At 39.5% G+C, this 24,981-nt stretch overlaps 1 protein-coding gene across 2 annotated transcripts in view; it reads right to left on the reverse strand.

The window, feature by feature from the left end:
• The window catches only part of TES (testin LIM domain protein), a 29,655-nt gene extending 15,308 nt beyond the window's left edge, over positions 1–14,347 (reverse strand). The window contains exon 1 of one of the 2 annotated variants that reach the window (XM_070755480.1): positions 13,912–14,347. In XM_070755480.1, the coding sequence (XP_070611581.1) occupies positions 13,912–13,938 (27 nt within the window). In that variant the 5' untranslated portion in view covers positions 13,939–14,347. Of the gene's footprint in view, positions 1–3,227; positions 3,292–13,911 lie in introns of those variants that run through there. The other variant, XM_070755481.1, reaches the window with a different exon arrangement.
• Positions 14,348–24,981: the final 10,634 nt, after the last annotated feature.

Here is a 24,981-nt window from a genome sequence, read left to right on the forward strand (position 1 = left end):
AGCCGCCGGAGGGAAATCGGGCTGGCGGGGGCGGCGAAACCACCTCCCCAGCCGGGTGGAGGGAGATCGGGCTAGCGAGGGCGATGGATCCGCGTCCCCAGCCGCGTGGAGGGAAATTGGGCAGGCGGGCGGGTGGCCGCGGCTCCCTGCGCGCCCCTGGAAAAGGGTGCACGGGGGGCATTTTGGGGTGCTCTGGCGCAGGCGTGCCCAGCCTACAGGGAACGGTGCCCGGGGCCGCTGCAGCCGGCAGCCTCCCGTTCCTGCTGCCATTGCCCTCCCGCCGGGCCCGAAATTGCCGCCTCCACTGGGAAGCTCCAGCTGGGTTTCCGGTCTCAGAAGCTGAGCTTCACGGCACACCTGATGATGTCTCGCGGCACACCAGTGTGCCGCGGCACACCAGTTGAAAAACACTGCTCTAAATGGTTTTCAGATTAAAAGGAATTATAAAGTAATTATCATAGCTAATCCTAAATTGTGTAGATAAATAATTAAAAAAAAATCATCCAGGACTTAAAAAATATTCTCCAGTGCTCCATCCCAGGATGGAGCTGTAATTTTGGTCACTATCCCACTATCATCTTTTCAGGGGCACAAATCACCACAAGTGAATGAGGTCTACGAGGTGCTGAACCACACAACTTTGGAACCAGCACATTGTGTTCAAACAACCACAGTTATTTACTTAGCAGTATATTTATAGCATAATAACGTGGATTGAACTATATTAAACAGCTTATATAACAAACTATTATTAAACATTTATAGCTCAATAAATTTAATATACAGTACTGCTCAAAAAAATAAAGGGAACACTCAAATAACACACCCTAGATCTGAATGAATGAAATATTTGCATTGAATATTTTGTTGTGTACAAAGTTGAATGTGCACAACAGCATGTGAAATTGATTGTCAATCAGTGTTCCTTCCTAAGTGGACAGTTTGATTTCAGAAGTTTGATTTACTTGGAGTTATATTGTGTTGTTTAACTATTCCCTTTATTTTTTTGAGCAGTGTATAAAATGAACTGTTTAGATGCTATATTGTTTCAAATTGATTTATTGTAATAATTGCTATATTTATATACCACTGTTTATAGTCAATAGATTTAAAACAATACAGAAAAGCAAAGTGATTACAGTCTATTTTTCCTTATTTCGCAGTAACAATGATTAATCTATTCTCAGTATAAAATGTGTGCAAGTGCTTGAGTAAAATCTTTTTACACACTAATATAATTTTAAACCTAAGCACAATCCATATTCTATAACAATGTTTGAGTAAACAGATTTGGGGGAGGATTTACTTTTTTTTCTGGCAACAAACAATATATGCTACTGCAGTCAGAAAGTGGATTTATTCCAATTTAACCACACTGAACTTTGAATGCCTTTTTAAAAGCTTCAGCAAAAGCAGATCTTAAGCATGGTTACATTTGCCATCATTTTGATTATTTACCTCAGAAGATGTGTTATAATTACTATAAACTATACATTGGACTGACATGGAATACACTAAAACTAACTTTTCAACATGTCCAAAATTATAACAAATTGACCCATGCAAGGGTCTAACAGAGGATGGAATCAATTTCTCCATAAATGGAATCATGGAAGAAACTAAGATACATAGGTCATCTGAAATGTTGCCAGAAGAGATTTCTGTATGTCAGTTGCTAAAAATTCTAAAAACATCTGGCATTTTAAACATGTCTATTTCAATTTTAAACCCGTCGGCATATGAAAGGCATTATAAGCAGACGGATTGAAATCATCTGTTTCACAGTGTCTTCATGACTAAAATATTACTTCAGAGCCAATGTTGTAAATGGTTACAGGCAGCCTAATGTTTGAAGAAACAAAGGACTTGCTTTAATCAGTTTGGAATGCCCTTGGGGGTGAGCACTGGCTGACTTCTACATTAAACTGCATTGTCTTCAGTCTGCATCTGGCCTCATTCAAATGACTCTCACCTTGACTTTTGCATGGGAAATATGCTGCCCTGTTAAGCTAGTTTAGCATGGCTAGTTTTACCTCAGCCCCAAAATCAGCCCTCCCAATATATTGACCTCCATGTTGCTTCCTGGGAGCCTCAAGGAAGTTAGAGTAACATCCTAAAAGCATGGGCTTTGCCAGGAAGCAACCCTTGACTTCTGCAAAGATAGAACTTGGGAGTCCCAGTTACCCTAGACTGGACTGATTTTGACAGGAAATGCTGTTTGAGAGGAAAAGCATCCTAACCAGCATGCTGTCCTCATTTAGAAGGCTGTAACTTGCCCAAGCCCAGACTACACATCTACTTTATAGTCTACATCAGTGATGGCGAACCTTTTTTCCCTTGGGTGCAAAAAGTGTATGAAAACACACTATCGTGCTGCACGAGTGCCCACACCCATAATTCAATACCTGGAAAGGGTGAAAATAGCCTCCCCCCCCCCTGGAGGCCCTCTGGGGGCCAGAAACAGCCTATTCCCCAACTTCTGGTGGGCCCGGTAGGCCTATTTTTTACCCTCCTCAAGCTCCTGGAGCGGACAAAAACACCCTCCCCCATACTCCCAAAGACCCTCTGGAAACTGAAACTGAAAATGCCCTCCCAGATTCTTCGTGCAAACCGAAAAACAGCTGGCCAGATGGCAGATATGGCTCCATGTGCCACCTATGGCACCTGTGCCATAGGTTCACCATCACTGGACTACATAGTGACAAGAAATCCATCCACTCCTTTATTTTCCTATCTTTACAGCTTCAATCTTGCCAGCTTTTCCACAAAGGGGTGAGGGGGGCACGGTTGTCAATTTGTTGCAAATCCCAGAGCATAGCCACAGACTCTGAAACAATCACTGTCATGAAAGACTACAGAAATGATAGTGACACCAAAGCTTCACACATCCCATTTGCAACATCTTAGAGCAAACCATCTGTTACTGCAGGACATTCATAACTTCAGAGTGTTAGGAATATATAAGTTGATGCCCCTTACAGGGAGTCCCTCAAGTTACGAATGTAATGGAATCTGCCCATTCCGTTCGTAACCCAAGGATTTATGGGAGTGAATCTCATACCTTGAATGAGATTACTCTGCTTTTGCCTACGCATGCAGTTCATTAAGTGCATATGAGGTATCTCTGGTGGGGAAGGCCACTCAAGGCATTCCCCCAACCCACAGATAATCCCTTTTCTGAGGTCCCCACAATTGTTTTCCCCATCCGGCCAGACCCGTAAACTTACCTTATGAAAACCTGTCACTTCTCCAGCCTGCTTCTTCCTTTCTCATCAGCAAAGAGCTTGACGAGGCCTTTGATGACAAAAAAGGAGGCTGGTGAAAGAGTAGTAGATCCTTGGAACAAACTTCCAGCAGACGTGGTAGATAAATCCACAGTAACTGAATTTAAACATGCCTGGGATAAACATATATCCATCCTAAGATGAAATACAGGAAATAGTATAAGGGCAGTCTAGATGGACCATGAGGTCTTTTTCTGCCGTCAGTCTTCTATGTTTCTCTATGTTTCTTTTTCATCACCAGAGGCCTCATCAAGAACATCTCTGGCAAGAAAGGAGGCCTGGAAGGTTGCATGTGGTTCTCCGGGCCTCCTTTTGAGGATTGCCATCTTCTTAGGCTTTGGTAGTCCTTTTCAAAAAGCCTTTGCCAGTAGGAACAGAGTTTTGGAGGGATAAGTCCTTCCCTCCCAAGCTCTGCTGTTGCTGACAAAGGCTTTTTGCAAAGGGCTACCAAACCATACAGCTGCAGGCTTCAGCAAGGAAATGTCAAATGGAGACTGAAAGACTGAAGCTTTCCATCCATTTGTAAACCTCCAGGCCTCAATTCATAGAGCATAGAGGCCTAAAGTGCGAGATCAGTAGCCCGAGATCTCGTGCTAATGACTTCACATGATCTCATGGTATGTTAGGCCTCTGTTCTCTGTGAATGCACCATGGTATGTCTGTGTGTGTGTCTGTTAGCATATGGGGTTTTTTAAATATTTAAATATTTTAAATTTGTCTGATTGCTTATGATTTGTTTCTACATGTTGTGAGCCGCCCCCGAGTCTTCGGAGAGGGGCGGCATACAAATCTAAGTAATAAATAAATAAATAAATAAAAGACTGAAGCAAAAAAGAAGTCTCCACAGGCAGAACAAGTGCTGTAGTGCTGCAATACTAATAATTTCAGGATTTGTTCATACTTGCTAGGGGGCACTTATCACATACCGTAACTTCAAAGGGGATGTTCGTAAACTAGGATTTACCTGTATTTCCTTCTTTCTGCCCTGCAGAATAAGAAAATACTACCGTGTTTTCCCCATAATAAGACCCTATCTTTAGTGATGGGCGAACCGAACTCGCACAATTTGGGTCGTACCGAATTTTGCGGTGTTCGGTACGCTGAACACGAACACAATTTTTTTTTAAACTTCGGGCAAAGTTCGGGGTCGCGGTTGGCGTTTGGAGCTTTGACGTCACCAGCAGGTTGCTAAGGACACCAAGGAATAATAAGCATGTTTATTTTTACGTGAAAGGACCGCCCTTTGCTTGCAGCGCCGCTGCGGCATCCTTTTTTGTAAAAATAACAATGTTTATTTTTCTGTGAAGACCTCCCTTTGAAGGAGCTGGGGAATCCCTCCCACGAAGAGATTCCGGGGGCGGAGCTTTGACATCACCGGCAGGTTGCTATGGACGCCAAGCTGATCACTTCCTGGATTCCATGGAATGCAGGAAGTGATCACCTTGGCGTCCTTAGCAATGTGACATCAAAGTTCTTCCCCCGGAATCTCTTGGTGGGATTCCCCGTTTGGGTTCAGCCAAATTTTGCCTAAAGTTCATCCGAACTTGCCGAACCCGAACACCGTTGGGTTCGCCCATCACTACCTATCTTATTTATTTATGTATTTATTTATTTATTCACTCCCTCCCTCCCTCACTCACTCACTCACTCACTCACTCACTCATTATTTTGCTACCAAAAAGGCACCAGGTATCATCCACTGACTCACCTCACTTGCATGCATTACTTTCAGCCTCCTTTTCACTATCAGAGGCCTTCGGGAAATTCTTCATCTGGCATGGCCAGCAAGGCTTTCCTGAAGGCCTCTGAGCTGATAACAGACCTCCGGATTGATACAGAGCTGTGTTATCCGCTAAAGAGGCCTTCAGAAAACCTTGTGGGCAGCAGAAGAAATGGCCCAAGATGTGTTGAGGCATAGCTGCAACTGTCTGAAGGTAAGAACATAAGAACATAAGAAGAGCCATGCTGAATCAGGCCAAAGCCCATCGAGTCCAGCATTCTGTGTCACACAGTGGCCCACCAATTGTACATGGGGATCTTGAGTAGAAAGAGAAGGCAAAATCCTCCCTTTCCCTTGACCCCCAACAAATGGTACTCAAGGGAATCCTGCCTGCCTCAGTCAACATAAAGGCAGCATATGGACATCCGTTTCAATAACCACCGATACACTTGGCATCCATGAATCTGACTAATCCTGCCTTGAAGCTATCAAGGCTGACAGCTGTCCTTTTTTGCACCTTTTCCAGTAAGTAGTAGGGAAGCTCCACCTCTCCATTCCCACCCTAGCTTAATTTTTATCTGTGGACGAGGTCTTAATTAGGGCTTACTTTGAAGGGGGTAAGGCTTATAATGGCTAGGACTTACTTTTTGAGTAGGTTGTATTTTGGGGGAAACACAGTATCCAGCCCCTTCAGCCAGTGAGCATATATAAAATGAGGGGAAAAAATCAGTTTTTTTGCAGATTAGGCTGTCATCAAAGAACTATTGTTTCAGTTTAAGAATGAAATGCATGAAATTTCATTTTTCTCTTTTTGTGTTGTATCTTCCATATTGTGAAAAATGAAAGGACTTTTTCGGATTCTAGGAATTTTTTGAATCAAATGGGAATGAGGGAGAAATTAATTGATTTGAACTATCCAGTGTTTGCCCCATTGCAATTCAACAGACTCTTGATGGCTTAGAGATACTGTAAAATAAAAATGGGGAAAATACTAAACTATAAAAACCATAAAACAGGCAATGCCAACCTGGAATACCTTGGTTTTTATCTCCTAGAAAGTGATCAACATAGGAACAGACCTATCCTCCAGGAAGAGACTATTTCAAGGTTTAACACCACCACCATGAAACAATTCTGAACACTGAAGCCTTGGACTCCTGAAACTGGAGAACAATCAGCTGCCAATGGTCAGGCCAACTTCTATGGAAGAAGGTTGTTCTGTAGGTAGCTTGGTTTGAAGCCATAAAAAGTTTTACAAGTTTCCAATAGCGCTTTTGATTGCACCCAGAAGCTAACAAGGCTCAAAATATAGGAGGTCACATACTCACAGCGACAACTGCCAGTGAGCATCCAGGGCACTGTATTCTGTATCCAGTATCCATTTGAACCTTCTTGAGGGAATATGGGGCAGTGGCTTAATGATGCTGGAAGTGTCGGGCGGAAATGATCTGCAGTTCAAGTCTGACTCTGTGAGCATTCCTCACCTGATCCCTAGCTCCTGCCCTCCCAGCAGTTTGAAAGCATGCAGTATTGTGAGTAGATAAATGGGTACCACTGTGGTGGGAAAAACCTAGCTGCATTCACTTGTATAGAGAGAGGAAATCACCGCTGGATCTGGACGGACACAAGGCATTGCAAGAGGAGGCGAAGGTGAGGCAAGATTGGCAGAGGAGTCTGAAAGAGCCAGCAATCCAAATGGTGCTAGCTAATTGATGTAAAGCTAGTTTGCCCCACATGATGCACCAAGGATTGGAATACAAATGCTGAACTGAATGAACTAGTAATCTAGGCTGTTAGACGGTATGGTATCTAGCATGTGTAGATTTCCTTGACCTTCTATGCCAAAATAAACAAGAAGCTTCTCAATAATTTTTAAAGGCAGACTAACATGCTGTATTTTTCGGAGTATAAGACGCATCTTAGTTTTGGGGGAGGAAAATGGGAAAATAATTCTGCCTAACAATTCTGGCCAGTCCTTAGTCTGGTCAGCTTTAGCACATTAGTCTGCTGGTTTTGAGTGTGAGTGCCTGCTTTTAATCCTCTGGTTGGGGATAAAAAAAGTTTCTAAAACACTTCACTTCTCTCTCTCTCTTCAGAGAGAAAAACAATGAGAACGCAGGCAAATGGAAGATCAAGATCACTTCACTCATTAGCACCTCATTAGGGATGAAAAAAGGCAGAAGATCACACAGCTGATTGTTGGAGGGAGCAGCAATGAAAAAAGCAGGCAAAGGGAAAATCACTTAGCTAGGAAGATTCACTGTTAGCACCTTGTTAGGACTGAAAAAAGCTTAGTAAAAGCTGTATTCAGAGTATAAGATACACCCATAGCTGTAGTAAAAGCTGTATTTAGAGTATACGATGCACCTAGAATACGTCTTGTATTCTGAAAAATATGGTAGACTGCAATGCATTAATCTAGATGTATGGTGATGAGTAGGAGTCACTGTCACAAAGACCTTTTATCTCAGAAAAATCTGCAATTGGAACTGCAATGAGTCCTGTCCATAGGTCCTATCTATTGCTTTAGTTTGAATCCAAAAAGACTCCCAAGTCATGGATTTGTTCCTCCCTGTCCAAAATAATCACTGGGCCTGAAAGAGAACCCCAATATGCAAAGAACAATTCTGTCTTGCTTGGGTTCAATTCCAACTTGGTCTTCTTAACCTTGATTGAACTTCAACTGCATCCTCAGTATAGCTGGGGTTGTGATATAAAGCTGGGCATCATTGGCAAACCTAATATTAAAAATCAGAAACTGCCAGATGACCTTTCTCAACAGCTTCATGTAGAAAGCAGAGCAGAGAATATGGACTTTTGCATTAGTCTATAGGGAAACAGATCTTTCTTCTACTATCATTGACTGGTACAATCTGCTAAAGAGTGTTTGCCCCACAGGCACTCATAAAAAAGGTCATTTACTACAGTGAACAATGCAATCTTGTTCTCATGCTCAGGCCTGAACCCTGATTGATGGGTCCAAACAATGTATTCCATCTATGAAGCTCAGTATGGTCACTGTCCAAGACAAAAGGAGAAAGTTAGAGATTGAATGATGTTGTCTAAATGGAGGGACCTAGAGACCTATTATGAAGGAGATGCACTATTGCATCATGGCCTCTTTCAAAACCACACCTTCCTCTCTCATAAGCAAGTGTCAATAATCTCTTGGTTGCAGGATATCCTTTTCTCCTGCCACCCAAACGAACCAAGACTGAGGAACCAGCTTACAAATATCCTACAGATAGCCTACAGATGACCTTATTCACTTCCTTAGATAATATGCTGAGAGAATTCTCCATGCATCAAGCTACATCCTGCCCATGTAGAGTCCAGAATGAGTTTAGTCTGCATTCAAATTTTGTGTTTTTGAAACAAGGTTATAATTTTTTTTAAAAATCAAGACTGTTTGCCTTTTAAAATGCAATTTGCAAACTAGAATAGAATAGAAGAGAATTCTTTATTGGCCAAGTGTGATTGGACACACAAGGAATTTGTCATTGGTGCAACTAGATATACCATTCATAACTAACTAACTAAATAAATAAACACGTGCCGCGCGCACACACACACAGTGCATCTAGATATTTACACGCGCCCACACATACATACACGCAACACACATATAAACACATGCATATATATTGTGTGCTTGTACCTGCGTGCCCATTGTTTGTAAAAATTGTAAAAATAATGGGCATGTGGGATATATTCCATTTTCCTTATTGCAATATATGCAAGAAAAGTTATTGCCTTCTTCACATTTTGGAAACTTGAGAGGGAATCAAGAGAATGTTAGCCTAGACAAATGAAGGCTAATTTCTAAAGCAAGGCAAAGGAAATAATTTGGTTGTCCAGCTGAGGATGTGCAGTGCTCTGGAAAGTGCATTTCTATATGCAAACTCTATCCTATCCTGGCATCTTTTTCACCAGTATTACTATTGAGCCATTATTCAGAATTCAGAGACTTGGAGCTCACACAGCTAAATGTGGCCAAGGTCCAGAAGTGAAAGAACATACTGAACATATATAAAAACACTGAAAGAGATATTGCTATTAAACCCCATTTGAATATAAACACCATAGAGCCCTTATTTGGTTCAATAAGGTTTTAAATGGATGAAAACAATTTATTACCTTGGTTTTGGGGATGAACATTTGGTTTCTTTTAGAACTTACCCTTTCATGTCATGATTTTATGCTCTTAAGATATTTTATTAGACAGATTCCTTGCTTATAAGCATCACCACACAATTCTTGCTTAGTTCTGCTGTGATAGAAGTCCAAGTATAGAAATAAATTCTGGGTTTTCCTGTGATAATGTCACTTCTATAAAATAGCCTGCAAAAAGTACTAAAGCAATTGTAAGTCTATTAAGAAGAAGAGGTTTCCATTTGGCTTCACTTCAGACAAGTTGCACTGAATTAAATTTCAACCCAATGATGGCACTGAACCCAACTTCAGAGTAATTAAAATAGTGATTTTCATGTTTTCTTGTTTCCATGGTAGCAGCCACAAAGCAAGAAGAATTAAGAATAGCTCTGTGAAAACAATGAACTAGCACTTTGCAGTAAATGGGAGTCAGAACTTTATTCTCATATGTTAAGTAGTACAGTACTTGTATTATATGATTAAGCTACCTTGCGTTTTTGACTCTCTTTATTTTAATTTTTCACACATCCAAGAATATAGATACATTTATTTTTCAAAAAGAGGGGGACAGATGGATTGAACATGCATGCCAATTTCTTCTTTCCTGAGATAAATTATGTAAGTTTCCCATGCAAATTGACTCATGTCTGTGACCTGATGACGTGTATTATGAAAGTCACCAATGTTACAGATGGCAACATAGACTCCAGCCTGGAACAAAAGCTGATTCAGGAAGCATTTAATAAAGGATGAACTGGATTGACCTTAGCTGATTTATGGTGAATGTGATGTGCTGGGCATATATAAAATATCTATGTGCATACACACACACTACATATTTTCACATATTTGTAATAAACATACTATATACAAACCCAGACACAGCTTTTTATTTGTGTAATAGATTTGACTAATTTTAAAACGTTTATTTATTTTATTTTATTTATTATTTAATTTATATGTTGTACAACCCCCAGAGGACTCTGGGCGGCTTACAGTAAAGACATGTAAAAACAGTTTAAAAGAACAATTTAAAACCCCTTTTTAAAAAACATTCATATCCTTTGTGACCAGATCTAAAAGATGTCTCATTATATTTATTTATTTATTTATTTATTGGATTTACATGCCGCCCATCTCCAAGGACTCGATGACCTTGACATCTGCTCAATGGCCCCAAGCTTGCCGGCAGAGCCAGGTCTTTAAGGCTTTCTGGAAGGCCAGTAGATTTGTGGCAGTACAGATCTCAGGAGGTAACTGGTTCCAAAGAACCGGTGCCACCACAGAGAAGGCCTTCCCCTGGGGCCCACACTGCTTAGCTGATGGGATCTGGAGAAGACCAACCCTGTGGGCCCTTAACGGTCATTGGGAGCTGTGCAGCAGGAGGCGGTCCTGAAGATAGTCTGGCCCTGAGCCATGTAGGACTTTATAGGTGATAACCAACACCTTGAATTGCATCTGGAGACCAAGTGTACCTAGGTTCACCCACAATAGCTTGGGTGGCTGCATTCTGGACTAGTTGTAATCTCTGAATGCTTTTCAAGAGTAGCCCCATGTACAGCACATTACAATAATAAAACCATTGATAGAAATAGCCTTATTATTGGGTTTATTAATTACTGACCTTTAAAACTTATTGATATTTAGGTTCTACCCTTCCAAACAATCTATTGCTTGTGACCCACCAGTTTTTTCCCTGAAAGGGATGATTCATTTATTGTTGAAAATCAACAATCTCCCTGGGATTACATCAGTAAATTGATGTCATGCTTATGACCTTATCTTTGTCAAACTCTTCATACATCTAAGATGACTTCATTGCATTACATACTATTAGATGAAATAAGACAATGTGAGAGTCTCTATGGATTTTTTTTCACAGGTAATTAGGCGAGGCATTTTAAACAATGTAGATTCTGTACTTGAACTCTATGACATTTACTGCTGAAAGGTTAAGAAGTCTGTTGAAGATGAACATTCAGGATTTTAGAACACATGGTAGCTCCTCTTGTAAAATGGCTGCCATGGGGAAATAACTCTATGAAAAGTACAGATTTCTACCAGCACTTTTTTTCCTGCACTTTCCTTTGTATTCCTTCAGCTTACTTTCATCCCCTTTCTGGGTAGATGATAAATAAAGACAAGTCTTTTTAAGCCCAACCTTGATGACTTTACAGACATATTAATATAGACATTTCGATAACAAAACACAAACAGTTTATCATTTCTTTAGTGCAGTATATATATTTGATTTTGCAGTCTATTCTATAACTTTGGTATCTTCTGGAGGTTTTCCACCCAAGTATTAACTTGGTTTGATTATGTCTATTTTTATGACATACTGTAGCAGGTCAGTATAGTTACAAGCCTACCAGTACATTGTACCCATCTAAAATAAAATGTAATACTTTGCCTCTTCACGCCCATTATTTAAAATATATTTGATTAGCACTCAGAAGACTGCTTTTAAGACAGCAAAAGATTACTTTTAAAATAGGAAATAATACTCACTCATTTTACAGCTATTTGAGAAAAATATTTTCCACAGTATTGTTGTACTGATAAAAATTACCATAATTGATACATTTAATAACAAAATATGTTCTTGAATGAATCAGGCATACAAACTATGTAGATTTTAGCTGGAGGGGACTCAATCTCATAGACAATTGGTGAGATTTAACATAGGCAAGATTGGGAAACACTGCTCTATACGGCAAGCAAATATGAATCTGATTTCTGGATACTTGGACAGAGAAAAGGCAAAATAGAATGACCTGACCAAAAATAAAAACATTCAAAGGAATATAGAAATCCAGCGAGATAGATTAAAATACTCCTCCAAAAAGTACATTTTAATACAATTAAATCTACTGCGTCAAGATGAAACAATGGTAAACAACTTGGATGGTTTTAAATTCATGGAGAATTAGACCATAGATTCCTTCAACTATAATTTATTTTATTTTATTTATTTTATTGGACTTGTATGCCGCCCCTCTCCGAGGATGGCTAAGTATTGGAGAAAGTGGCGAGGTTCACAGGTAACATTACATTATAATGTAGCCAGTTTGATCTCAGTTGAATTAAGTGCAAATCTACCCATTGCTGCTTAGTCTTACATTTAAAAAAATTATTCAACAAACTGATTTTAAAAATAATGTCTTACCATCATATCTAAATCTCAGTCAGTTGCTGAGCACGATTTTATGGTGGGGAGAATATTACTGCATAACTGACCAGCTCTTGGGCTACAATTTTTTCTGTATGGGGACAGGCTACATAATTAATGCTACATATGTATAAATGGCCAAATGTTTTAGAATTATAACTCCTAGCACCATCCACTATAACAGGGCTGGTAAGATTACTAACATGTATATGAACAGCATTATAGATGTTCTTAACCTCTGACGAAAGCATTTGGTCCTATATAGATTTTCCATACATTATTTTTTAAAACTCTCTTTTGGGGTGGGGGAAAGGGGGGGGGTAAAGACTCCAATCTCCCAGAACTTACTTTGACTTCTGCACCATTTTTAAGAGTGGGAAGGAATTGCATTCCTCATCTTTTCTTTAGTTATTATAACCAGAAACAGTTGATAAAAATGGAATGTCGGACAAGCTATATTAATAAACAACTATCTCTGCAAATTTTAATATTTAGTGTGCTCTATAAAGAAAATGATCTGTAATTTTTTTAAAAAGCATTATTTCACAGGCATATAATAAAATGTCTTTAAAAGAAAAGCTTAAGCAGCAAACTGATATAGCAAAGTCCATTGTTCAGATGCTTTTCCAGACGGTAGGTTTCTTTTTATGTTGGGCGTTTACCTGAGCAACTTTGTATAGATAGCATTTTGGATAATAAAAAAGTCTGCAATTTTTATGCCAAATACAGGAAGTCTTCGACTTATATAACAGTTGGTTTAATTGTTCAAAGTTACAATGGCACTGAAAAATGTGACCTATGACCGTTTTTCATACTTATGACAGGTACAGCTCCTGTGGTCATGTAATGGTCATGTGATCAAAATTCAGATGCTTGGCATATGAATGCTTGGCTTAACCCATATTTATGACAGTTGCAATGTCCCAGGGTCATGTGATCCTTTTTGTGACCTTCTGAGGAACAAAGTTAACAGGGAAGGCAGAGTCACTTAACCGTGTTACTAACTTGACACAACTGCAGTGATTCACTTAACATCTCTGGCAAGAAAGGTCGTAAAATGGGACAAAACTCACTTAAAAATGTCTCGCTCTACAGCATAAATTTTGGGCTCAGTTTTGGCTGTAAGTCGAAGACTACCTGTACTTAATTTCAGCATTACTAACTGAAACGATTGGACATTATTAAGGGTCCCCCCTCCATTTATATTTTGTATTCAGCTGAAGGGAGTAGATAATTCCATGTAACTTTTATTTACAGAAGTGAACACGACTTACTTCCGAGTAAATATAATTACAATCGTATTGCATTTATTCACCCACTTACGTATCATAAGTGTCTCTCACCCTTAACCCAGTCTACCAATCAATCTACCAACCAATTATTCGTTACAATAAAGAAAATAATCAATTTCCCTTTCAAAACACTATTCTCTGGCTTCGATGAAGGAGGACTGAAATGGTGGGTTGCGAAATTTGAGACCACGTCAAAAGGCAAGACAAGATTCCAAGGGATTCCCACATTGCTGGGCGCACACAGGTAACTTCTGACTAACTACCCAGTTTCCTGACTCACTGTTCTCTTACCTTCTTGATTTTACTCTCCAAATCCATGTCGGGATCCTCAGCACAGACAACAGGAGATTCCGGGACCAACGGCAACAGAGACGCCTTTTTCCTTCCTCCTCCACCCTTACTGACAGAAGGATGTGGTTAGAAAGGAAATGTGTTTCGCGAGATTGCTCCACACCGCTCGCTCCTGGACTCTTTTTGCATTTCTCCAGCTGCTGCGGAGTACAGTCAAACTTCCGTCTTCTGCGGCAGCGGGGAAAGGAACAAAGGAAGCCCTGCAGCCAATCAAAGCCCAGCAGCTTGCAAGTCTGATAGCCAATGGCGGACCTTCCGAATACCTTTGCTCTTGCAGGCGGGTTGGCTTTTGGCTCGGGGGCAATTCGTGTTTAATTGCGGGCGTCGAGTGAGCGCAAGTCAGAGCCTTGGCAGCGGCTTGAGCCGACCAAATGGGACGTCTAGGCTTAAAGCGGAACTTTTTGCAGGGTTTTTGACTCAGTCAATGAATGGGGTGTCAGAGAAGGTCATGACAACGGTATTTGCTGACGCAGCCGCCCAGCTCAGCCACTTGCTGCTAGTGCATTTGCTTGTGTTTTCTTATCTGGGACGAAGGAAAGGCAAGAACAGTTTATTATTGGATTGGATTGAGGGACTCGCTGCTCTTAACGAGATTATCCCTTCTTTTCAAAAACTATTTCCCCGCATTTGGGTAATTAATGAATCTTTCTCCCCTCTCTCTTGAGTTTTGGACTTAGCTAGACTGCATTGCTTGCCAGATCCAAAAAAGCTAAGCATGGTGATACAACGTTAGTAGAGTACCGTTAGTAGAGTTCCAAAGGCTGTAGAAATAGAGTAGAGTAGAATAGAATTCTTTATTGGCCAAGTGTGATTGGACACACAAGGAATTTGTCTTGGTGCATATGCTCTCAGTGTACATAAAAGAAAATGAAAAATATCAAAAGAAGGCAATGGAAAATTGGGCACATATATGGAATCATCAGGAGCTGGATTCTGTTGAATGAGATATTTCCTTTCTCATTTTATATCCTATATTTCCGTTAGTTGACTTCTTCCATATGATTGATTATATGTTCAAAAGTAAAACCAAGCTATCCTTGGGAAAAGTAGGGCTGCAATAACATGGCAGCAGACAGAAGCAGAATAGTCACTCTTACCTGCCATTTGGCTGTGGGTGTTCCAGCTGATTCATTTGCTCAAGTCATTTCTAGGGTGGAGTAACAAAATTATTTCTCCAGTTGAAATTGAAAGCTCTTGAGTTTTAGAAAGGTGAGGGACAAAAATATTTTGGCAGGATGTGGCTTGAGGAAAGGGTTTAATTAGCGGGAGTGGTATTACAGAACTGAATCAAGAGAAAACAAATAGAAAAAGTCTGAAAAACTGGGCCTTGAACATGGGGGCCAGGGAGTAGTATGGAAAAGGATTTCAGAATGAAGTAGAACAAAGTGCAAAGCTGAGGCTGGAACTCAGCCTTGAGTTCTTTCAGCTCCTGAGGCGTTTATTGTTCAGCAGCTTTTGCAAAGTCGATAGAATGACTCATACAAGTTTGTTTTAAGCATGATTTAATAAATCAGTCACAGTGTGGCTCATACCTAATACTAAGCCTTTGTTTACAAAATGGGCTGGATTTATGTACTGGACCCCATTAAATCAAAACCAAATAAAACCTATTATGGTCTGGCATGTTCTGTGAAGCCAGAATGTTTCAGAACAAAGTCTTAATGTGTAAGGGCTCGCTACATGATCTGTTCCTTCCAATTAGCCATTGTCCATAAATGACTCCTTTAACCCGGAGAATAATTAAGAAGCACAGTGGAAAGAGAATTGACCCACAAGAGGCAAGAATATTTCAGAGTTTAGACCACTGCTACACAACACTATAAGATGCTTATCAGTCTTTACCATGAGTAGCTGTGGGACATTGATCATTGCACGATTCACCTTGTACCTGCTTATAGGCAAAGACTTAAAATCACAAAACCAACAATCAAATCAGTGAAACTTGAACTGAGGAGGCAAAGTTAAAACTACGGGCTTGCTTTGACTGCACTGATTGTAATATTTTTGAAGATACCTCTGCAGACCTGGATGAATTCACAGATACTGTAATATCAAATGTCAGCTTCTGTGAAGACCTATGTGTACTGACCAGAAACTTGTGATTATACAGTAACAACAAACCTTGGTTCACAGCTAAACATAAGCAGCTACATCATTCCAAAGAGGAAGCCTACAGAAAAGATGATAGAATGTGGTACAGTGGTACCTCTACTTAAGAACTTAATTCATTCCATGACCAGGTTCTTAAGTAGAAAAGTTCATAAGTAGAAGCAATTTTTCCATAGGAATCAATGTAAAAGCAAATAATGCATTCAAACCCATTAGGAAAGAAATAAAAGCTCAGAATTTGGGTGGGAGGAGGAAGAGGAAGAAGAGGAGGGAGACAGTAGCTGCCAAAGGAAAAAGGTGACGTGAGGGGAATCAAAAAAATCCAAAACTTTAAGGCTTAAAAAAAAAGAGAGGGACTCTGAGGCGGCGAGGAGGAGCACACGCCTCCCATACACCCGACACGAGGCTACCTCCCATACACTGCACTAGAGAGAAACCCAGGTGGGCGAGAGGGGGGAAACCTCCCACTCCTTTGACCGAAAGATGGCTGCTGCTGCTGCTACTACCTGCTTCCTCTTCCTTCCCATACTGAAGGGCTCCCCTCTTCTCTCGCTCGCTTTGTAGCTGGCACCTTTCCTTCACTGTGGTGACTCCTCGGTTTGGCTGAAGCTGAGTTGATTCGGCTAGGATGAAGTGCCCCTTTTGCCTTTCTGCACCCAGATGCTCGAGGCTTCCAAACTTGCGCCAGGTGTGTGGGAGGCAGCGTGAGGGAGTCACCACAGCAAAGTGGTTTATTCCCTCTCCAAGCGCCCAGAGAAAGGAAAATGCTTTGTTCTCTCTAGACTGCCAAAGCCTCCTTAAGAGCTCCTTAAGGGCTGCCAGAATAGCCCAAGATGGCCAGGATTAAAGGGAGAATGGCGGGAAACTGTCCAGGCCTTCGTGCTGCCCTCAAATTTCCTGGAAAAATTTTCCGGGCTTGGATTCTTAAGTGGAAAATGGTTCTTAAGAAGAGGTAAAAAAGATAATGTAATCTTCAAGTGTGGTTTTTCTGCTTAGATCTGATAATAGTTAGAGTTTTTTATATTCTGTATTAGTTAGACTTCTGTGATAAGCGGAGCAATGGTAGCTCCTTAAATGTTCAATGTTGTATGTCTTTGTTTGTTTTCTTTTGAAAATAATAAAAAATATTTTTTTTAAAAAAAGAAGAGGTAAAAAAATCTTGAACACCCGGTTTTTATCTAGAAAAGTTCTTAAGTAGAGGTGTTCTTAAGTACCACTGTATTAACAAAGGAGATCAGAGCAGCAAAAAGAAGCTACTCTGAAAAGCTAAAGAATTAGTTCTCAACAAATGAACCAGCAAACGTGAAAAACTCTTTAAAATATCACTGGTTATAGCAAACCACCTTCCCAGGCTGAAGGAACTGGCAGATGACCTGAACGTTTTCTATTGCAGGTTTGAAAGGAAACTACAGCCACCTACCTCCACAATCCCCATCTCAGACACATCAATAACGGTCAAGCCTCCTACAACTGACACCATACAATTGAGTTCACAACCCCTAGTGATCATATAAAAGAAACTGCAAGATCTATGTCACAGACAAAAAAACAGGAAAAGCTCCAGGCACAGACAAAATAACTCCTCCTTGCTTAAAAGTCTGTGCTGACCATTTGTCCCACATTTTCACCCAAGTCTTCAATAAATTGCTAGATAAGTGCTGTGTTCCTTCTTGCTTCAAACATTCTATCATCCCAGTGCCCAAAAAGCCCAACATCAAGGAACTGAATGACTACAGACCAGTTGCTCTAACATCTGTAGTTATGAAAACCTTTGAAAGGCTAGCGTTGTCCCAATTGTAAACCATCATGGATCCACTGTTAGCCCCCCTGCAGTTTGCATACCGAGCGAACAGAACACATGATGCTGTTAATATGGCTCTGCACTACATCCTACAACATCTTGAATCTCCAAAGACCTAGGCAAAGATCCTCTTTGTAGACTTCAGTTCAGCATTCAATACTATCATTCCAGATGCTCTTCTAACTAAGCTAAATCAGCTACCTGAACACACTTGTAAGTGAATCATAAACTTCATAACAAACAAGAAGCAGTAGTTGAAGCTAAGCAGAATCATATCATATACCTGTTCAATTAGCACACGAGCTCCCAAAAATGTGTGCTCTCTCTATAGCAATGACTGCATCTCTAATGATCCATCTGTGAAACTACTGAAGTTCGCAGATGACACAACAGTTATCGGTCTCATTCGAGACAATGATGAATCCACATACAGATGGGAGGTTGAACAACTAACCTTGTACAACCGGAACAATCTGGAACTGAACACACTCAAAACTATAGAAATGGTGGTAGACTTTAGGAGAAACCCTCCCATACTACCACCTCTTAACAATACTAGATGACACAATATCAACAGTAGAGACCTTCAAATTTCTAGGTTCTACCATATCGTAAAATCTAAAATCTACACCTAACATCAAAAACATCATCAAAAAAGCACAACAAAGAATGTTCTTTCTGCACCAACTCTGAAAGCTCAAACTGCCCAAGGAGCTGCTGATACAGTTCTACAGAGGAATCATTGAATCTGTCACATGAACCTCTATAACTGTCTGTTTTGGTTCTGCAACCCAACAAGACAGACAGAGATTTCAGAGGATAATTAGAACTGCAGAAAAAATAATTGCAACCAACCTCTATACTGCACAAATCAAAAAGACTGCTGTGAAAATATTTACAGACCCCTCACATCCTGGACACAAACTATTTCAACTCCTACCTTCAAAATGATGCAAATAGAGCACTGCATACCAGAGCAACTAGACACAAGAACAATCTCACTCTGCTAAACAAATAATTCCCTCAACACTATCCAACTATTTACTAAGTCTGAACTATTATTAATCTTCTCATCGTTCCCATCATCCATTTCCTCCAGCTAATGACTGTATGACTATAACTTTATTGTTGTATCCTTACAATTACATCGACTGGTTCCTAATATGATTTGATGGTTTATTTGTACCTAGACTCTCATTAAGTGTTGTACCTTATGGTTCTTGACAAACTTATTTTGTTTGATGAACATTGAGGCAATATGCACCAAGACCAAGGCCTTGTGTGTCCAATCACACTTGGCCAATAAAAATTTATATTCTAAAATTGACATGGAGCAAAATCAGATATAATTATTTTGTGCAAAAGCAGAATATTCAAAAGTAGGAGTGAGGATGTCACAATTAGGTTCAGGGCAGGCTTTGATTTTATGTATGTATGTATGTATGTATGTATGTATGTATGTATGTATGTATGTATGTATGTATGTATGTGTACACACAGAAACAGACAGACAGACAGTGGTGGGATTCAGTGCAAAACAGGGTGTTTTTTTCCTTCTCTCACCTTAATAGTTCCAGGCAATAGCCAAGAACCACTTAATAGGCAAATGCTTAATTGTGATAATGAAACTGCAAGAATGTAGCCAGCACAAGTCTTGAATAAACAGTAGAGACTGATAGGATCAGGGCAGGGAAACACACAGGAAAACCATCAATGACCCATCTAGGGATGGGATTAATCTCTTCCGTTCAGGAAGAAAGACAAGATTAAAAACATTTTCATTATAAAGTAACACTTCTGTGATCAGCTGATACTCCCTAGAGTTCCTCAAGGCCTTTTATAGCACCTTCAGTATTGGCAACTTTTTGTTTCTTCCTGGGGAAAAAAGCTACAGGATGGGACAACGATGCAGCTTGATCATACAGGCCCTGAATTTAACGCATGTATGGTCCAGCCTGCTATATTGCTAGATTATAGACAGTGTTGAAATAGTGTTGGAAGAGACCTCAGAGGTCTTCTAGTCCAACTCCTTGCTCAATCAGGAGACCCTGCTATTTCAGACAAACAGTTGTCCCATATCTTTTTGAAAGCCTCTAGAGTTGGAGCACCAAAAACGTCTGAAGGTAAGCTATTCCATTGGTTGATTGGTCTTACCCTTAGGAAATTTCTCCATAGTCCTAAATTGCTTCTCTCTTTGGTTAGTTTCCATCCGTTGTTTCTTGTGCCTTTGGTGCTTTGGAAAATAGTTTGATCCTTTCATTTTTGTAGGAGTCCCTCAAATATTGAAAAAGTGCTATTTTATTGTGCTATTTTATTGTGAATTATGAGTGCTATTTTATTGCGAATTGGGCAAAAATGATTAAAAGGAGAAAAAGGCATGGTTGAATTTTTTTAAAACAAATCCTGTCAGCACTTATCCAGATAAAAAGTGAAAGATCATTAAAAGATCACCAGTATTGTAGATCTGGGGCATTTTTTGAGCTGTCAGTTTGAAACAATCTCAAAATTTTCAATGAAAAGAGCATATAAAAGGGGCATGGATGACTTTCCTATCCTGTAGTTGACTAGGTTGTGCCAGTTTGATGAGAGGTGGATGTCTCAGCTCTCTCCTGCCTGAGATCCTCTGCTTTTTTGCACCCTGGTGCCTCCACAGTTCTCTCTTAATGTAGCTGCTTAATGATTTCTGTTGCCATTGCCTGTCAGTCACATAGATGTGTTTACCTAATATTATCCAACATAACCCTGGCATGTGAAACAGGTAAGAATTTCACAGGCCATGCCATCATTGAAAAATAAACCCAAAAATTAGAGAAAAATGAAGTAGATAAAAATGAATAAATGCAGTAGTGTAAGGCATGTGACAAGACAGTCAGCACCCCTTCTCCTTTAGAAGGACATCATTCTCACAAAGGATTCATTTATTTTGTTAGATGTTTATCCTGTTTTTCTTACTTTATAAGGAACTGAAGATGGAGAACTTATCTAATGTCCCTTCCTCCTCTTAAGAAGTGGTTTGGCTTGGGAGAGAGTGACTGATCATTTAGCCTAAAATAGGACTAGAACTCAGAGTCTCTTGGTTTCTAGGCCAGCATCTTAACTACTACTTTGTTTAAAAAGGAGGAAGGGATGTCAAAATAATTTGTAAGAATTGCATGTGAAAAAAGGGTTAGAGGACTTGTAAAGCTGCAAAAATTACATATAGCATTTCAGAATAATCTCCCATAGAACGATGCAAAAGACAAGAGAGGTTGTAGCAAATTACAATCTGAGATGTACCTATAGTAGGAAAGGATATTAGAATGAGCAGTAATACTTTGCAAGATTCATCAAAATGTTTGTTATTTATTTGCATAAGGCAAGCATTCTTTTTATTTGAAAACTACTTCTCCAGTGAGGTGGGCGGCCAGGCATGACAAGGAGTGACTAGGAGGGGAGGGGCAAGGCATGGCTGGGCATGGTGAGGAGAAGCTGGGTGAGGCAAGGCGCCCTTCGATGTGAGTGATGTCAAGTTGCCCATGCCCACCCAGTCACATGCCCACCCAGCCACGCCTACCCAGCTTGTCATTAGGGCAGCAAACCAGCTGTTAAATTATTTTAATCCCACCACTGAATCTCTGTCTTCTCTTCAGCAGGAAGGCTTCGTGGCATAAACCTTTGGAATTTTCAGTCCATAAGATCCAACTGGGTTTTGATTCATAAATGGAACAAAGAACCTCTACCGATGATTGAATCTGATGTCCTGATGGCTGAGAAGGGTGGGATTCACCACACATGAGCAAAGATGGGGACTGGACCTGAAGGAGGCTGGCCGGTCATCCCAGAACAAACACTGAAAGCCACGTTTAAAAGGCTTTGAATGGGTGGTGCAGTAGAACCTCTATTTCAAACATCTCTACTATATTAGAATTCCAGGTGACCACAGACAAAGAACGAAAAATGTTGGTGGTGACTCATGAGAGAAGTAAAAGTGGTTTGTTACAGGTAAACCCAATAACTGAGACAGAAGTCACACCATTAGAAACTGAAAATGTAGATTTGTAAATTGTAAGAATCAGGTGGTAAATGTGTGCCTTTTGTTATTGTCAATGTAATTGCTGTTGCTGCTGATATTGTTGTGATTGTGGACCAATTTGTGGAGGTGAAATACCATGTAAAAACCACGAGGGGGTGGATTTTAATTCTAATATTCCTGAAGACAACATCAGAGCAGAGCAGCCTGGGAAATGAAAGTAAAAGAAATGTTTATGGAATTTAGAGATGGGTGATAATGAAACAGTAACAAAAAACGTAAACACTTTGAAATTTGGATTAACATTTTAAAATCTTGATTTATATATATGTATGTATGTATGTATGTATGTATGTATGTATGTATGTATGTATATATATATATATGTAGATTGTTCTGAGTTCGGGTTTTGCCCTGTGTAATATTTTGCATGTCTATGCGACGTTTCGGTGAAATCACATTCACCATCATCAGGCTGAAGTTTCAAGCTTTGTGCTGTTGTAAAATGGAATGTTTGCAACTGTCATTTCTTCCTAGTATATAGTGTGGGGTGGAGATTTGGTTTGAATGTAGCAAATAGATTGGGTGATTATGTTTTAGTGATCTGATTGGTTCCTAGACCTTACCAACCACTGCCTGACTAATACATACTTCCTCTATAACGAACAAAGATATAAACAGATAGAGGGAGCCCCCATGGGATCACCCCTCTCACCTGTCATCGCCAACCTCTACATGGAATATTTCAAAAATAATGCATTAGAGCAATCCAAATACAAACCTAAACTTTGGCTGAGATATGTTGATGATACCTTTGTAATTTGGCCACATGGTAAGGAAAAACTAGACAATTTCCTGACACATCTCAATAGCCTACACCCCAAAATACAGTTTACTATGGAAACAGAAATCAATGATCAACTTCCCTTTCTAGATGTACTGGTCTATAAAAAACCCAATGGCAGCCTAGGACACACTATCTACCAAAAGAAAACCCATACCAACCATTACCTAAATGCACACTCACACCACCACCCCGCACAAATCACCTCAGTGGCCAAAACTCTCATCACCAGAACCAAACGCCTAGCTGACCATGAGCACTTAAAAACTGAATTGAACAAACTCAAAGATGTATTAATTTCTAATGGATTCGAAGGGAAAACAATCACAAACCTAATCAAAAAAGAGACACTCCCCAAAAAACAAGATCAAGAACAGGACAATGGTACCACCATCCTCCATTACATCAAGGGCACCACAGACAAAATTAGTAAAATTCTGCACAAACATAACATCAAAACTTCATTTTGCACTAACCAAAAAATATCTAATATCCTAAGGAGCCCAAAAGATAAAATCCAATTGGAATACCAAGGAACCTATGAAATTCCTTGCAAAACATGTGCAGCCACATACATTGGACAAACCAATCGAAGAGCAAGTGCACGCATTGCAGAACATAAAAATGCAATTAAAAAAGAAGAAAAGACTTCCTCCCTTGTCCAGCACATTAAAAAAACAGGGCATTCTGCACAAACATAACATCAAAACTTCATTTTGCACTAACCAAAAAATATCTAATATCCTAAGGAGCCCAAAAGATAAAATCCAATTGGAATACCAAGGAACCTATGAAATTCCTTGCAAAACATGTGCAGCCACATACATTGGACAAACCAATCGAAGAGTAAGTGCACGCATTGCAGAACATAAAAATGCAATTAAAAAAGAAGAAAAGACTTCCTCCCTTGTCCAGCACATTAAAAAAACAGGGCACAAAATGAAAAAACTAAATTAAAAAAACAGGGCACAAAATGAAAAAACTAAATTACTTCACAAAACAGAGAATTTATATAGAAGAATTGCCTTGGAAGCCATAGAGATTGAGAGGAGCCCCCTTTGCATAAATAAAAGAGATGACACGTCCCACCTACCAGAGATTTGGAAACCAGCCTTAAACAAAAAAAACACTTCATAAAAATCACCATGTCAATCCTTCTAATAATTATGATTCCACCAACCAATCAGATCACTAAAACATAATCACCCAATCTATTTGCTACATTCAAACCAAATCTCCACCCCCACACTATATACTAGGAAGAAATGACAGTTGCAAACATTCCATTTTACAACAGCACGAAGCTTGAAACTTCAGCCTGATGATGGTGAATGTGATTTCACCGAAACGTCGCATAATTACACAGGGCAAAACCTGAACTCAGAACAATCTACATACATATACCCGTGAAAATTTACAAAAACAAATATATATATATATATATACATATACATATATTCGACACAAAATGTAACCCTTCCCTGGTACAGAGCTGAAGGGATTGGATACTGTAGCCTAGAGGATAATTCTCTGCCTTACAAGGCAAAGGTTGCAGGTTCAAGTCCCAGTGGGTATGGCTAGCTGATGAGGCCAAAATAAGGCCGAAATAGATCTATCCTAGTCTCCCTTAATTTTCAAATTCAGCTTAAACATGTGACATATATATACAATCTACATATATATATATATATATATATATATATATATATATATATACACATACATATATACACATACATACATATAGTATGAAACAAAGTGAGTTATTAAAAACTTGTATCTAAATAATCTTTTGAAGTCCTGGTTTTTCCTTCCTTTTTTTCTTTTTCTTTTTTTACTAGAGACGGAAATGTGCATTTTTACCTCCTTTTAAAATTTATGACTAAATAATGTTTTCTTTTGAAGTTCTAGTCAGCTAACGAGTGATCTCTGCTACATTTTTACATCTGTTTCTACATCTGCTTTACTTCCTGACACATAAAATACTATGAGTAAGTATGTTTAGATTCCATTCTGACTTTTGGGGGGAGGGAGGGAATGAATATGGCTCAAGTTATTTAAAGTTGTTTTGTGGCCTTTTATACAGAATGTAATTATTCATGTTTTCTAACTCAAGTATTGCAAGCTACCATAAATCAGATTTGAGTTCCTTTCCTCAGTTTAAAAAAAATGATAAAAAAGATAAATAGACATGGATTTAAATCAGTTGCATTATCTCAATTGATTATTGGTATCAAGAGTGGTGGT

Source organism: Erythrolamprus reginae, chromosome 6, assembly GCF_031021105.1.
Source record: "Erythrolamprus reginae isolate rEryReg1 chromosome 6, rEryReg1.hap1, whole genome shotgun sequence".
NCBI classification, from domain to species: Eukaryota; Metazoa; Chordata; class Lepidosauria; order Squamata; family Dipsadidae; genus Erythrolamprus; species Erythrolamprus reginae.